The sequence below is a fragment of the Calliopsis andreniformis genome, chromosome 5, assembly GCF_051401765.1.
Source record: "Calliopsis andreniformis isolate RMS-2024a chromosome 5, iyCalAndr_principal, whole genome shotgun sequence".
NCBI lineage: Eukaryota > Metazoa > Arthropoda > Insecta > Hymenoptera > Andrenidae > Calliopsis > Calliopsis andreniformis.
Window position 1 is genome coordinate 4,961,490 of NC_135066.1, and position 15,220 is coordinate 4,976,709.

Sequence of the window (15,220 nt, forward strand, 5' to 3'; positions counted from 1 at the left end):
TTTATATATGCATCGCGAATGTGGTCGACGCTCGAGTCCGGCACACGCGTCGATTCCCATTCTTTTCTTCATCTTCGTCCTAACAGTTTCCTTATCCGTACCCTTCCCGTGTAACTCACATCATCTTTGTCTTCGCCTTCCTCTCGCTGGTACGTTTACCTACCGTATACCTTCCCAATTTAAAATCGTTTCCTCCCTCAAAACGTTACCCATCGCGCCCCTAAAATTCTCTTCTCTATTTATATTTATTTATATACCCGTATAGATATATACACATGGATGCGTCTCTGCGTAGGAGTGTGTGTGTGTGTATATATATATACATACTCCTCCGTAGCCCTCTCGTTTCAGTCTCTAGCCGTTACCCTTCGTCGTCCTCTTATAACTTTACATCCATTCGATCGTCGCCTTCGCGCGTGTACGTTCCTATCTACTTCCGTGCGAGCACCGGGTTCGCCTCTCCCTTAATTGTACACGCTAAATTGCCTATAGTATCACTCTTTACTTCGCGTCCCCCCGTGTCTTCTATTATACCGTTAATAATAGCTCGATCGCGACCGTATTAAAATTTAACATTTAAATTCTTCGATCACTACAATATTACACCGCGACATTTGTACACAGAACAATCACATGAATTTCCGACGCGGCTCCACGTCGCCGAGCCGCACTACCCTCTTGCATCCCTCCTTGCTTCCGGTTTCTCGCGTTCAACGCCACCGTCGGTCCGCGTCCCTCCTCGATATCCTCTTGCCTTTTTCGTTCTGCTCGGTGAAGGAGTCCTCCTCGACTCGAACACACCCTGTATACTCCTCTTCGCCTCGTCTCCTTTTTCTTCTTCGTCCTCTTCGTCTTCGCGGGACCGACAGCCATTCCTGCTTGACCTTCTGCATCCTGTGCTCCTGGCTCCGGGTATCCGGTACCCACGAGCCTCGACGTACGACAAGCGGCTAGAAGTCTCCTCCCGCTGATCAACCTGCAGGCGACGAGACGTTCCTCTCGGTGCCCGGTCCGCTTCACGCCGAACGGAGCACGCTCCTACGTTTCCCGTTCCGCAAGAACCGTCATTCCACTGTCTACTTTGACTCGCGACTACTGCTGGAACGTGAGAAACCAGCGGGGATTAATTAGATTGCTTCTGGAGAATATGGGGAGTTTTAGTGGATCAGTGAAGGTGGATACTGAGGAATTTTTTAAATTGTTTTGAGGGTTGTCATTTGAAGGTATTGAAAAAGGGGATGGCGGTGCAAGTCGTGAGAGCTTCTTTAGATACTGATCTCTTTAACTGTTCTATCTAGGAAATTTTGAAAATTTGTGGGTATTTGAAATCTGAGTGACTCTATCTGGGTCTGACAAGAATTAATACTAAAGTGCACTAATTTCTAAAAACTTTATAACTTTCAATATCTTGAAATATCATCCTTGTCAGATTTCTCCAATTTTCGAACCATATTAGAGCAAAAAGTGCGATACGAAATTTGCCTGTAACTTCATTCAATTTCCCTCAATTTTCCCTCTCGATTAATTCCGAATTCCCAGGTGAGCCTTGGTAGCCCAAGTCTGAACATCTATCAATGCAACACAGTATTCACTGGAAGCCTCAGTTCTCATTGTCAATCTCCCCCCAAGCCATCCCCTTGTCTATCAATACCTCATACTACTCGCGTCAGTCTCCCTCACTGTTGCCAGTGGAAAGTGAGCAAGGCTACTTTCCCACGTACCTTTATAAGTGATGTCCATAGTACTCAGGCGGGTAATGGTACTGATTGTGGAAGGTGGGATCACCGGGCGGCCGGTGCATCATGCTCGCCGCCTGTCCGTCCATCATGTAGCCCATCGTCGCGTCCGGACTGTACGCCCCGCTCGGACCTGCGGACAATGGTGGAAACACTACACGTTACTACGGTTAGATCACTGTTCCGTAATTGGCAAGCGTCTATTGGAAAAGCTCGCCAGGCACCCTCGACACCTCATCATCCTCTGGTTCCCCGTTAGCCTTCTCTAGTAGAATAGCGAGGATCGAGGATCGATCGACAGCCGAGGATGTGGCGAGCTGTGTGCTGTGATTCGTCGAAGTCACGTTCGATTTTTATGGGACAATAGTCACTGTCTTTTACTGTTTTCCTTTAACACAATCTATGACCAATATTTTGGATATGTAATGCTATATATAACAATCATTAATTAGAAATAAAATTGCATATTTTGGGATATGATTCAGGAATTTGGTATTTTTCTAGAAGAATGTTTTTTTCAGCGAATGAGAATATTTTTCTGAAGGCTATGATTTTTGAGTTAAGTGATTGCAGCTTTGAACGTGACATCGACTAGATCAACGCGTTCATGTCTCCCTCAAATCAACCAAACCCCTTCGTTAATTTTTCAATTCTAAATTCGGAGGATTTAGATCTAGCTCAACTTAGGAACGATCGATGCGTCAAAATTCCTATGACAATGTATCTAGTGACCCCGATATCGTTGAAGAGCAGTAAGAGCACGCGCTGCATCAGTAATTCAGTCACGTTGAAGACATCAGAAGCGGGGATTCAATCTTCGTCGTTCAGAGCGATTCGATAGAACGCGACGACAGCTCCTCTCTCTTTTCGTAAGCGGTAATGGAGCCCAGAATCCACGGGAGGCTCCCCTAGTTTTAATGTCGGTATCTTAATGTATATTGCCGCGATAAATCAAGAGCACTGATTGCGTCCTACCCTCCGGCACCAATACATGCTGGCACCATCGAAGGGAGGAGGGGGATCAGACGCGTCATCGAAATCTCGAAGAGCCAGCCATTGTCGGGAACTCTTCTAAGCCTTTCTTATGCTAAATCTGACTGGACTATCTCGCCTGAGAGGATATTATGGTCGGCGACGCTTATTGCCTGTCGAACTCGAAGCTTCTCGAATTTTGTTAGAGTACAGCTTGTTAGGATTTTATTTGAATGAATAATTATTATTTAGAATTTTTTACATGTGGTAGTTTACAAGAAAATTCATAACTTCTCAGTACATCAAACTTGGTAAATTATTCATTATCTACTATTTTTCAATTTTGCAATTAAGAATTTATTTCGTGACATATTCTACATCCCAACTATTCTCAAATTTTGTAGTTTATCAATATCCACAATCTATAAATCCACTTACTACTGCCACTTATTCAAGACGATCAAAAGCTTCAAACTCGCACTAAACCTCAAATCAAACGGCAGCAGCGATGAACGCAGCAAACGTTCAACTAATGTAGAGATAAACTTGGCTGATAGCTTGTCCTCCGCCGTGCCAAAATCTTCTCCCCCTAAAACCGACAAATGGCTTCCCCCCTCTCGTTTTCCATAGCTCAACAAATTTCTCATCAACCATTTGTCAAGAAGCCAGCGAGAATCCCGATTCCTCCCTTTCTCCTTCGGTACATTCGTCCCTCCTTTGCTCGAGTTCGTCGTAACGCCATCGTCGTCGCCGTTTCAAGCAAACTCGCCGCGCTTTACTTTGCCCGCGACCGACCCGTAAATCACAATTATTGCGAACGTTCTTCGTCTTCCTCTCTTTATCCGTTCCTCGCATTCTATTCGAACTGTTTTTCTGCCTTGCCTCGAGGCTTTTTGCTTCTGCTCTCGCGGAGAGAAAAATTTCGACTGTGGTACGTGAATTGTGGACTTTTCAATGACTACTGTTTCGTTTCTGAGTTCTTGCTTATTCTTTGCTAATTTCTGTGAATTATTTGCGGAAGTTCTTTTACAGCCCTAATATTTCTAAATCCAAATGTAGGTTCCATATATTACTGTATAATTTCTCACTGATTCATTGTCAAACTAGTAGCAAACCGAAAAATAAATAATCTTCCTCTCGAAAATGAAAGAAAACCAAATAAAATCCGATCAATTCGAGGCCCGATTAATTTTCCCGCGTGCGCGAAGGATCCCGCAGCGTAAAGGATCGACAGGCCGTTTTCCACCAATCACGGGAGCCCGAACGATTATCGCGAATCCAATAAAACCTCAGGGGGAACGATTCTTGCGAAAGAAACGATCGTCTCCGGTTCCCGCGGCCTATCCAACGGAATGTAGCCCAGCATTATGGTCGCTACGATATCCCGCTAACGAGGGATGCGCGCTTGTAGTGTGATTAAACCGCGCTATAACACAGCGGGGCGTCCTGGGACGGCCAGGACCGGCCACAATATAGGAAATTAAGGAATCGTCCGCGCGGGAGGCGCTCCGAGAAATCGAATGGAGGAATAAGGCGCTCCTTCGAGACGGGCCGCGAGCTTGTCTCTTTCTGTACGCGCAAATTGCCTCGTTAAGCCTCGTAAGATGCCTCCTTTCTCGCTTGATCGCGGATTCGCCGATTATTCGCTGTAAAATTGTACGCGAATCGAAAGTTACGCGCGTGCCAGTGGTCGTTAGGCTCTAAATGGCAAGAAGAAGCGAGAGCTTCCTCGTTGGAACTGCAGTTTTGTTGGGACGGTGGTCTTCCGTCTGGTGACTGAAAGAATGTAATTTTACTGTTTTATGATCTTTTTATTGAGAAGCGGTTGTATATTTTATTCCTGAAGAGATGGAACATTTTTTTGTGATTGTGTAACCGAGAGGTTAGTAGGATATACGTTTTTAAAAATCATGGCAGTTGAAAAAGTGAAAGCTACTTCATTCCATTATGTTGAAATAAAGAACACTGTGACTATTATTAAAAAATTAACAAATAATTCTAAACTTTACAAATCGGACTTTGTGTTCATCGGAAGACTTCCAGTACTAAGTACCACAATTAACAGCCATTACAAATGAAGACATCTCTTGCATCCACTACTGACTCAAACTACCGACCCACAGAACCTACCCTACTACAATTCGCATCCCACATTATACGATGGACGATTAAGCCTACATGACTTCAACCCCCCTCCTCGCTTCTATCGATAGGAACAAAGGGATCGATGGTATCTCTGCCGGTCGTCAGATCCTTATCGAGTCCCCCAACGATTCTCTATCGACCACATCGGGGTCCTCTCGTAGAAAGGGACTGTGTGGCATTTCGAGCGCGTCTCCCTTCGCCCCCCTCTCATCACGCTTTAATAAACGAAGACGAACCATCGGCAGATACGATCGCCTGCTCAATGGCAGTTCTTACGGCGCCTTTGAGTCTCGTGAAGATAGCACTTCAGAGTCGTACAGGGAGTTCGTTAGTCGCTTCCTTCATCACGAAACGACCTTAAGTTTCTCCACTATGAGGTCACCATGGAAAAACTCATTGCTAAATGATCAAGCTTCGAGACTCGAGGCTCGTGTGTTTTGGTATTGGAGAAATCTGCAGAGCTGAATCCTTTGTAAGGTGTCCCTTCTCTGTACCTAAACTACCAAGCACGTGGTGGGTGATTTATTTACAGTCGTTTGATAGCGGTGGTGGAGGTTCCTTAATTGCTGGAGCGCTAAGTTGGGGCAAATATGTCGAGGATGCACTGGAGACCAACTTGGAAAGCGTCGAGGGTCGACGAGACAAAAGGAATTTGAATCGTGGGGGCACTCTAGGGTGTCGAAATTACTTTCTTCGTTAAGGAAGCGAGGGTTAATGTAACTTGTGTGGGATAGATGAAACACCTGGTAGTGTTATGTACTATTTTTATATTCAATAGAACTAACTACGATATCGAGGAGTACCTGTATTCCACTCACTGTTTGCGCATTATAGAATTGAATAATGGTCGAATTACAAACGATTACAAATTGGTTGAGCGTGTAATAAATAGCCGGCGCATTGATTAATAAGGCAGCGTTAAACTGCGCATCATTATAATCGATGATAAATTATGCAAGCCACTGGCCGTGCAGAGGTCAACGCTAGAATTTATGACACTATTTAGAAACGATTCTCAAAACCCATGGAACGGTTTTTTAAATCGCAGCAATTCATCCTGCGATCTACTTCGATCAATTAACTTCAAAGGCTGACTCCTTTACCTACCACTAATCTATCCCACACTGAAAGAAAGAACAGAAAACAAACTCAACACTAAATCACATTCTACGTAACCTCCGCAAAAGCACTCCACTCCCCCGCCGCAGAACACAAACAGTTCCGCCAACAGTCACACCCTGTCGCCGCTATAATGCTATCAGCCACCCCCGCAGCCTACCAGCCGCACATTCGCGATTACCTTTAATCAGCCCGCTCGGTCGGACCGCAAAACACAGAAAGACACGTTCGAGCAGCCGCCTAAAGCGTATCTATTGCACGGAGGAAGATAATCCCCTCGGCAACGGGGTAAAACTTCGAAATCCGTTTAGCGGGGGTGGTGGTTCGCGCAGCGTCGCGCTCGCGCCAACACGGGAACAACATTAGTAACTTATGGTTGCGGCCTAGCTAGATGCCTGGCTGCGTTTCAGACCAGCACAGATCCGGAGGTACGGAAGCGTGTAAGGTCGCCGCTGCTTCTAGACGAGCTTCGCGGAATCCTTTCGGGACGAGGGTATGGGAAGGAGAGCCAGGAGCTTCTGAAGTTAGTTGCAGGCGACACGGCGAGTTTCTGCCGGAGTTCCGTGCAGAGTTCGCGCGGAGTTACCCCCTTTGGTCGGGCATAACCCGAGGCAACCGGCCGGCGAGTTTGCCAGCGGCTTTCACCGGCGGAACGGCGTGAAAACCGCGGAAGAAGGGGTGCCAAGGGGGCCAAGTCGGAGAAAGACCGAGAACGTGATAAATATGAGCAGTCTAAGTAACAACCATCAGCTCCCGCGGAGTTCACAGCGTGGCCGAGTGTAGTAACGAACTTCCGGCAAGATTTAAGGGTTGCAACTTCGAGCCCGCCCCTAACGCGCTCCCCCACCCCTGCCGTGACCTCAGCTGAAATTGACGACTTAATTAGCGATGGCCAGCGACTGTGAAGGCCTGTGGGAATTCGTTTTTTGGGGGGAATTGCTTGGACGATGCCTCGTTTGGGGGATGGTGGGGTGACTGACTTGTGTACTTAAGGGTTTTGGTTTTAGTGAGTTATGAATGGAGCGTGTTCGAGTTGCTCTGGAGTTGTTTCAGCCTTACGAAATTAGAGAGTTTCGGGTATCTTGGGTAATTGGAGTCTGTGTTTCTATTTACTTTTAAAAGATTTACAGTAATAAAGACCGCAATTTCAAATCACTGCAAATCTAGAAAACAAAAGCCACAAGATCCCCTTACTTTCTATAGCCCCTCCAGTGTAGAACCAATAAATTAAAAAACCGTGTTACATAAAAATTGACGACCTCCACAGTGCCCATCAAAATCCCACCGCTATCATTCCAAACTGCATCGTGCAACGCTATCGTAACCGACTCGAGAACAGGCGAGTCTCGAACCACGAAACCCGAGCAAGATCATACCAGAAACTGATCTCTCGAGGAGTCTGGAGGATAGCGGTAATATCCATCGAGAGCCAAACTACCCTCGAGTCCGAGGGTTGGAGCAACGGAGAGGGTCGCGGAAGATCGTCACGGTTAGTGGGTAGCAGAGGGAGCCAAATGCTCCCCTCCCCCCAGGGTTGGCCCTCGGGGTTCACGGACAAGCAAATTCCGAGAGGTCGTCGAGACACGGGGAAGAAGAAGGAGAGGGCAGGGGGAAGGGTGATTCGTCGAGCGGAAACCGGAAATGTGCTCCGGAACCTTCAACAATCCCTCGATGAAACTATTGGTCATCCGCGACGCAATACCGGATACGCCGGATCTAATAACTCATCCGCCTGCTGCCTGCTCTCTCTCTCTCCCCCTCTCCTCTCACCTCCCCTACCCCCTTGCGTTACCGACACTCTTTCCCTCTGTCTCCCGTATTTTTTCCCTTCTCTGTCAGTCCTATACGTAGCCACGCCGCGCCGTCTACTTCTCGCGCGTTTCCTAGCATTGTCCAGGTTTCGACGGCGATCGAAGATAATGGCTGCTGGGGGCCCAAGGGGAATAATAATATCGGTGTCACGGAAAGCGGCGTGTATTGTGACGAGCTACAATGTATTTCTGCCGAATCGTTCACGGCCACGCCATTGTCGGCACGTTCCAATCGTAAATGGTATGATTAAAACGGCTAATGGAAACAATTGCGGAAACCGGTTGACGTCGTCACGCGCTGATTGCCCTGGCTTTATATCACATTGTCAAAACGCGGTGATTTACGCTCGGCGAGCGCGTGGCCGCATCCGTGCGCGGTTTTTCGCCGGTTTCGGTCGTTGTCGAGTACCGAAATGTATTGGGGAACTTGAAGAAATAAGAGGAAATTGACTTTGAGAGTGCAAGTAGAAGTTCGAAGATGGAAGAAGTTGGTGTCTTCGAAGTCGATTCCTCAAAGTCCCTTAAAAGTAAACACTCAACTAAAACCTCTGACGAGTACTATTGAGACCAAAATTCCGGTTTCCTTTTACTGGGTGGATCTTATTCTTTCAGCAAGCACACACCAGTGAATCTTGTATGACACAAAAGACCTGAGTTCACCAAACTCAAATACACCAAAGTGTCCATGGAGTTCACGAATCATTTATTAAAAGACCACCGTCTCCCCCAAACGAAGACACAAATTTCGAGACGATGTCCCTCCAGGAGGCGCGAAACAGGGTCTCAGTGACGAAACAATGCGTCCCAGACTGCATCCCTTAAAACGACCTCTCTCTGCGGGGGTGTCGGGCGTGATATACGACAGCGCGTAATTGCAGGAATTTAATCAATCAGAGATATATCCCAGCGCAAGTACAAGGCGGCGGGCTAGCCTTGCCAAGCCGAGTTAAGCCCTCGGGGAGTCTCATTTAAGATAAACCCTGTGCCTAGCCGAGGCAGAGAACATCCTCGTAGTCTTCGCGGATGATGAAACGCTAGGACTACTATCCTAGATTCGCCGCTGTCGAGTCCCATCCTCGCTCCTCCCTCTCTCGAGCCTCGATCTCCTTCCAGTCGTTACAACGGGAAACCTCGCGTCCTCCCTTTACTTTTTCCACTCGGGGACGTGTGGGTGGCTCCACGGCGCGTACGTGCAAGCGGCGTGTACACGTAGAATGGATACGGGCGCACACAAAGCCCACGGTGGCTCCCCCTGCGACCCTCTGATATATAGCCCCTTGGAGGTCGATGACTTCCGCTATTTTTCTTCCGCTGTCTCCAGCAAGCAACTTCCCCTTTCCTAACGTGCACCCCGCCCGGCCGTTTCGGTTCTTTCCTACGCGGCTCCTGGCCGCCAGGATATCCAGGAGCGGACATCGATCGAGCTGGCTGGATATCCAGGAACGCGAAACGCTCCGAGAACGCCGCCGAGATCTCCGGGAAATCGAGCACCGACTGGCGCACGCCTTTGTCCCGCTTCCCGGCGAAATAAGAATCGAGCGCGCTTCGATCGCATTCCTCGGTGCAACTGGAATGTTTCCTTCTCTAAAGAATGCGTACTTTTATTTTAGAGGAAACTCCGCGAGCTTCTGTTTCTTTGTTCGCTTTTGATAGCGCGCGGAATTAAAACGTTTTTGTAGAATGTTCTTGCTCTGGGAAATTTGTGGATGGTTTTTAGCTCGCATTGAAAGAGTTGGTGATTTAATACAGGCGCGTCCCTAGTGGAATAATCTGTAATTGGTTTTATTCGTTTTTTACTATACTCTGATTATTAGAGTTGGCAAGGTATTTGTATGAGAATGCAAATTAAATTCTGTCTGACTATGTAGGGATCAAGGGCCGCCTCTACTTTGCAGTAGATTCAGTAGAGTCAATGGTCAGACTACAAGTGTTTCTTTTATCCCGAGTACCTCTTTAGCATCTACCTATAAGACAGTATTTCTAAGTACCGATATAATAAAATCAATTTTCTTAAGAAACAAAGGGGAGTTAGAAAGTTTTGTCCTATGTTCTCGATTAATTTTTTCCAATAGAGTCACCACCCTTCTCGTAACACTCCACCCTGAAAACCCGTGTATCAGCATACCCGTACACGACAGAAAAAGCAATATCGATTCGCCGCGGGCACGCTCACCGAAGTACTTATTTACGAATGCATAAGCGAGGAGCGTTACGGCGCAGATTTTTGTCGCGTGAGATGCAGAACAGGGAGCGGGAGCGCGCGAGATAGAGGAAGGGAGAAAAGAAGGAGGGAAGGAGAGTGAGCATACGAAGCAACGAGAGGTTTAGCAAAGAAGCTACTGCATTTATGGATGCCCTCCCCGTGACAAGTCGAAATTAATTTACCATCCTCTCCCCTCTTGCTCGCGACGGCGTTGGCATATTTTAACCCAGTTTTTTCAGCTCATCGGCTCCTCGTCCCCACTCCGAGCACACATAAATTTCTAGCGACTGGACAGACGAACGGACTGGATCGGGATTCGCTAAATCTGCCCAGCGATTCGATAAAACCCAGGCATCGCTCGCGGCTGACTGGCTCCTTAGTTGACGCGATAAATAATTAATGATCGAGGTATGGGGGCAAAGGTAGAGAGAGAAGGGCTTGCGGTCCATGAAACACTTAATATTTATAAGGTACGAAGCGCAGACAGAGGGAAGAGAAGGAACTGCCTTTCAGATATATATTATTGGATCTTATGGCCTCTACGGTATTTAGATATTTTAATTAACCGATTGGCTATAAATTATGATAATCAGGGAAGCCTAGGGCTGAGGTGAGCCCTGTCTATCCATGCTGTCAAGCTTCGCGTTCTTGTGCGGCACTCCGCGACATGTGTGCAACGAGAGGGAGCAGAGTAGAACTCTACTTGACTCTAGGTACAGTCAAATTATTATCTTTTATCAACTTTGACCCTGAATTAACAGGAGGATTAGGATTTAACAAATCTGTCATCAGGAGGGTGCTTCAGGTTTGAGTCCCGTGTTAAATCGATTAATAGCCCTTTACATTGACAATCTAAAAGTTTTCATATCCTGGAACCAATAAACCGCTGCCATTATCCAAATATTTTTTATTTATCTGTCTGGAGACACAATCCCACGTTCATAAAGCGTACCGAGCCGAATACTTTGACCATCACAACGTAATAACGACTTCTAACGAGGCGAGCGGATGCAACAGCCTCCGGAGGATGCCATCAATGGATTGCAGAAAGCATTCTTAACAGTGTCAATAAACGGAGGTTATGAGAGCCACAAACGTCGGAAGTGTCTCTCCTTACGACGGGCATAAATAAGCCGAGCACCGGCTGGCAGATCGTTTAAATGTCGCGAGGTGGCTCCGTTCGAAGGAACTCGAGAGTTTCGCTCCTCGGCCTCCCTGAAGCTCGTGCCTCTTGCTTCTCCCGTGGCTGCTACCAACTCACGTACTTCCGTCGCGGCACGCCGATAGGGGACGTAATCACTTAACGTTCAATTTCTTAATCGAACCGGTGGAACGACTTTATTTCGGTACCTACCTTTAGGAATTCATCGGGAGGTCTTTTGGGGGATGAAAAGTTGATAACGTGGAAAATAAGTGATACGGTATCTAACAATATTTCTTAGAAGGGTGATGCAAGAAGAATACTTTACAAAATAGAAATCTATGCATAAAAATTGTATCCATTTTTAGATAGTAAATTTGAAAGTGTGACTATTAAGGGGTTAAATTATAAAATCCATATCCTCATTAGCACAGTACCTAGCACAGAGTATCTACCCGCAGAATCTCCTGAAAAGTTCAAGACCTCGATTTTTGTGAAAGATATTAAAATAAATGGGTTCTCACGTCGCAGTCACTATCAAGGATGGATACATCGTAGAACGTCCGTCGGACGTCCACGTCGAAAATCGAACAGTCCCGCTGAGATCGGCGATAAAGCGACTTAACAGCCGGGGCAACGGCGTCGATGCGTTTCCACGATACCAGCCGCCCCCCTGTCCCACCCTCCGTGGCAGCTCGAGCCAGGTTTCTTCCTGGTCGCCATTACCGCGGTGGAGGCTTGATGGCGAAAGTGGTCTAGGGGGCAAACGGTCAACGAGACTCGAGATGAGATAGAACAGGCCATTATGGCTACGCCGATAAGATAGGTCCACCCTTCGTGATACGTGGTAGCCACGGCGTAGCCTTCTGGCTACGGTTTGATACACCGGACGCGATCCACGGCATGAAAAATCTAGTTGGAAGAGACGAGAATGGAACGGGGAGAACGGGGGAGAGCGTGAGGGACTGGAGGGATAGAGGGGTTGACGGGTGATGGGAAGGGGAGGAACGAGGGAGGGCTGTGTCCAGCGCCCTCCGAGAACTCGGACCTTATCTTTTCATACCGATCGTGACCGTCCAAGACTTCATTTCCGTGCTCGAGAAGCCACCCCAGCAGTTCCTATATGTACCTACCAGTACCGAAATGGACCTTCTGACTAGTTTACATGGAACGGACTTCGAAGGACGCAGGGAAATTAGTTGGGTCGTGCTTGAGGAGACGAAAATGAATTTTGAATGCACTGTGCACTGGTCTCGATGCAAGGTGCACAGATCATTTTTACGAGAAATTGTGACTATTCGTTTCTGAAGTATCGAAAATTCTTTATTATTGGATCTTCCTGTGACCTCTCCTCCGTCCGCCCCATTTCACGTCCCACCACTGAACCCCCGATGGACACGGCGCGAACAGGCAGAAATGCAATTTCCTCGGCTAAGCTCATCGTGTGCCACGGTTCCGTTCCCCCTCCGTCAAATAATAACATTTCTATAAGTCGGTCGTTTGTATTCGACGACTGCCGCGCATGCACCCCATTTCAATTAACGTATGATCTATGTCGTATAAGGAGACGGTATCCGGCACCTTTCAAGCGGTGGGGCCCTAATGCGCGGGGGTCGTGGCCTCTAAGTAACTCTATATCACGTCTACGTGACACGAAACGCAGAGAAAAAATCTTCCATGGCCGAGATGGTCGGCAAGGGGCAGAAAGCTTCTCTTTCAACTGTCCCCCACGGTTTCCATCGTTCCGTGAAATATCGCCCTCATTTGTCGGGGAATGTGTACAACGCGTGCAATATTATGTGACGAGTGTATCAAAGTAATTGTTTAGGTCTTTAACACGATCGCTATCATGTGACCTTGGTAATGTTGAAATGGTAATAATTCACCTTACTCCCTGCATACAAACACCTACTTGAAACTTTCTTCATCAAAACGAGCATCCATCAGTGAGCATCGCCACGCTCGATGACGACCCGGGTCACGAGGAGTCACAGGGTGTCTGATCGCAATTTCTGCCGATTCTCGACCCCTAGGACATCCATTTTATTTAGCGCACCGATGGACCGCGGGGAGGGTCGAGGGGGGAAACGTTAAACTCGCCTGGTCGATGGGCTTTCTCTTTTTCTCCATCTACCGATATCCCATCAGCGAAGGCAGGAGCGTTTACCGGCGAGCTGGTGTCCAGCTACCGGGGGAGAGGATCTCCTTCCTCCATCTTCTCCTCTCCCCCGTGGCCCTGGCTAGTTAGCCAGATATAGAGTGGCGCGGAGATCGAGCCGCACACGACGGGGTGGAGACGGAAGAAGGGAGGGTGGGGTGTCTGGACCTCTCCCGAGATGGACACAGAGAATCGCCATTACAAATTGACAAGCTTGATTGATGGCCAGCGCGGAAGGGACGACGCTCGGCCAGAAAAGGACGAAGGTTCAGTCGGGAAGAACGAGGAGAAAAGGGGAGTCGAATGTGCCGGGCGATCGAGGGGGTTGCGACGGGACAGGGACCAAGGGGATGAGAAGGCCAAGTGAGATCGAGTGGATGTGCGCTGGCTAAACTGGACCCGGGGCTTCGAGGGACCTTCCACGGTCAGATAGCGTTCCGCGCGCTTCTCCCCGTGTAATGGGGAACGATAGCGAGAGGGGGGACGTTCGCGTTATCAGCCGAGACCTCTCAGCGAGTGCGTGACGAATGGTCGCAGAGTAGTCTCGCAAGGGTCCCTTCTTGCGCTCCAATTGGAATATTCGATGACTGGCAGGCCAGCAGCTTTGATCCTGAGAGGTCCCGCTCTGGACAGCGAGATTGTTTAAATTGGGGTGAGGTCAAGGGAGACTCGTGGACAGTTTAGTGTTAGGTGGTGTTTTAAGTAGGTCTCCAGGGAGTCAGTAAAACAGCAGAGTAACTATCTGTGGTTGTACAGTAGAATTCGACTCATAGATATGTTTTAGACTTCAATTGATCTATAAACTTAAATTCCTTGAAAACGAGATTTAAGTCGTATTATCTTATAGTGACTACTACAGTTTTCTCATACCAAATAAGAGTTTTAGAAAGCCCCTTATTCTCTCATAAAAAGAAGCCATCTGAAACCTGTCTTAAAAAAATTCAAAGAGACTCCATACAGCAGAACGACTCTCTCTCGCCATTCTCAAACTAATCACCCAGCAATTCAAAGCAACACCTCACCCTAGCCACACCCAAATTGCACACAATCCGAAGACCACCAAGAAGCTACACCACCAAGGAAGCTATTGCAGTCACCATTTACGTACATTCACGTCGATCTCTAACAGCTCGGGAAACCGACCAGGCGATCGTAAATGACAATCAAGCTTCCACGAAGAAAGTGAGCGTTCAGAGGATGCCGAAGACGCCGAGGCAAGGAGACTGAGAAGGGGAGGGAAACAAGTGGGAGGAAGGAGGGGTAAAGCGACACGAACCCGACCTTTCCCCGTGATCTATGGCTCTGAACTCCCATAGCTCGCGTTGACCCCTGGCTACCGACGAATGCTGGGAATAATAAGCAAACCCAACAATTAAGACGTCTTCGACGGACTCGTCATGGCTTCTTCCGCTACTTCGTCCTTTTCCTGGTTAGCAATTCTCCGTACGCGTAAATCGAGCGCGTCTTGTGTCTCGTAAAAGGAGGGAAACGACGCTGAACGAGCCATATTTATTGGGACTGTGGCTTCGAGCGATTCGCGGTAAATCGTATATTGCGGGTGGGTGTTTGGCGATCGAAATTGGCCTCGTACCAGAAATCGATAATAACTTAAGCAGCCAGGGTTAGAATTTTAGCCTTTCGCTTTTAATTTGTTAATTTTCCTATAGTTATGTTCAAAATATGAGAGCTTATATGTTCTTCTAAAAGTAGCTGAGGGTTAACAATGAATTTATTGAAGCTGACGTGTGTCTATTTTTATCGAAGTATCGAAATAACAAGTTCCTAAGAAAATACACAATTCCCAGAAATATCAAAGAATAATCGCACATGTGATTTTGACTCTTCTGGTAATTCTACTCTTAACATAAGAATGTAAAGGAAAAATTGAGGAATGATTTAAAGTATTTAGGATACTATAAAGAAGTACAAAGACAA

General features: G+C 47.4%; 1 protein-coding gene across 3 annotated transcripts in view; it reads right to left on the reverse strand.

Annotated features, from left to right (window-relative positions):
• Positions 1-957: 957 nt before the first annotated feature.
• The window catches only part of Hth (Meis homeobox homothorax), a 392,475-nt gene continuing 378,212 nt past the window's right edge, over positions 958-15,220 (reverse strand). For 2 of the 3 annotated variants that reach the window (XM_076379359.1, XM_076379357.1), the window contains 2 exons: positions 1,722-1,890; positions 964-1,098 (listed from right to left, as the gene is read on the reverse strand). In XM_076379359.1, the coding sequence (XP_076235474.1) occupies positions 1,724-1,890 (167 nt within the window). In that variant the 3' untranslated portion in view covers positions 964-1,098; positions 1,722-1,723. Of the gene's footprint in view, positions 1,099-1,721; positions 1,891-15,220 lie in introns of all 3 variants that reach the window. The other variant, XM_076379358.1, reaches the window with a different exon arrangement.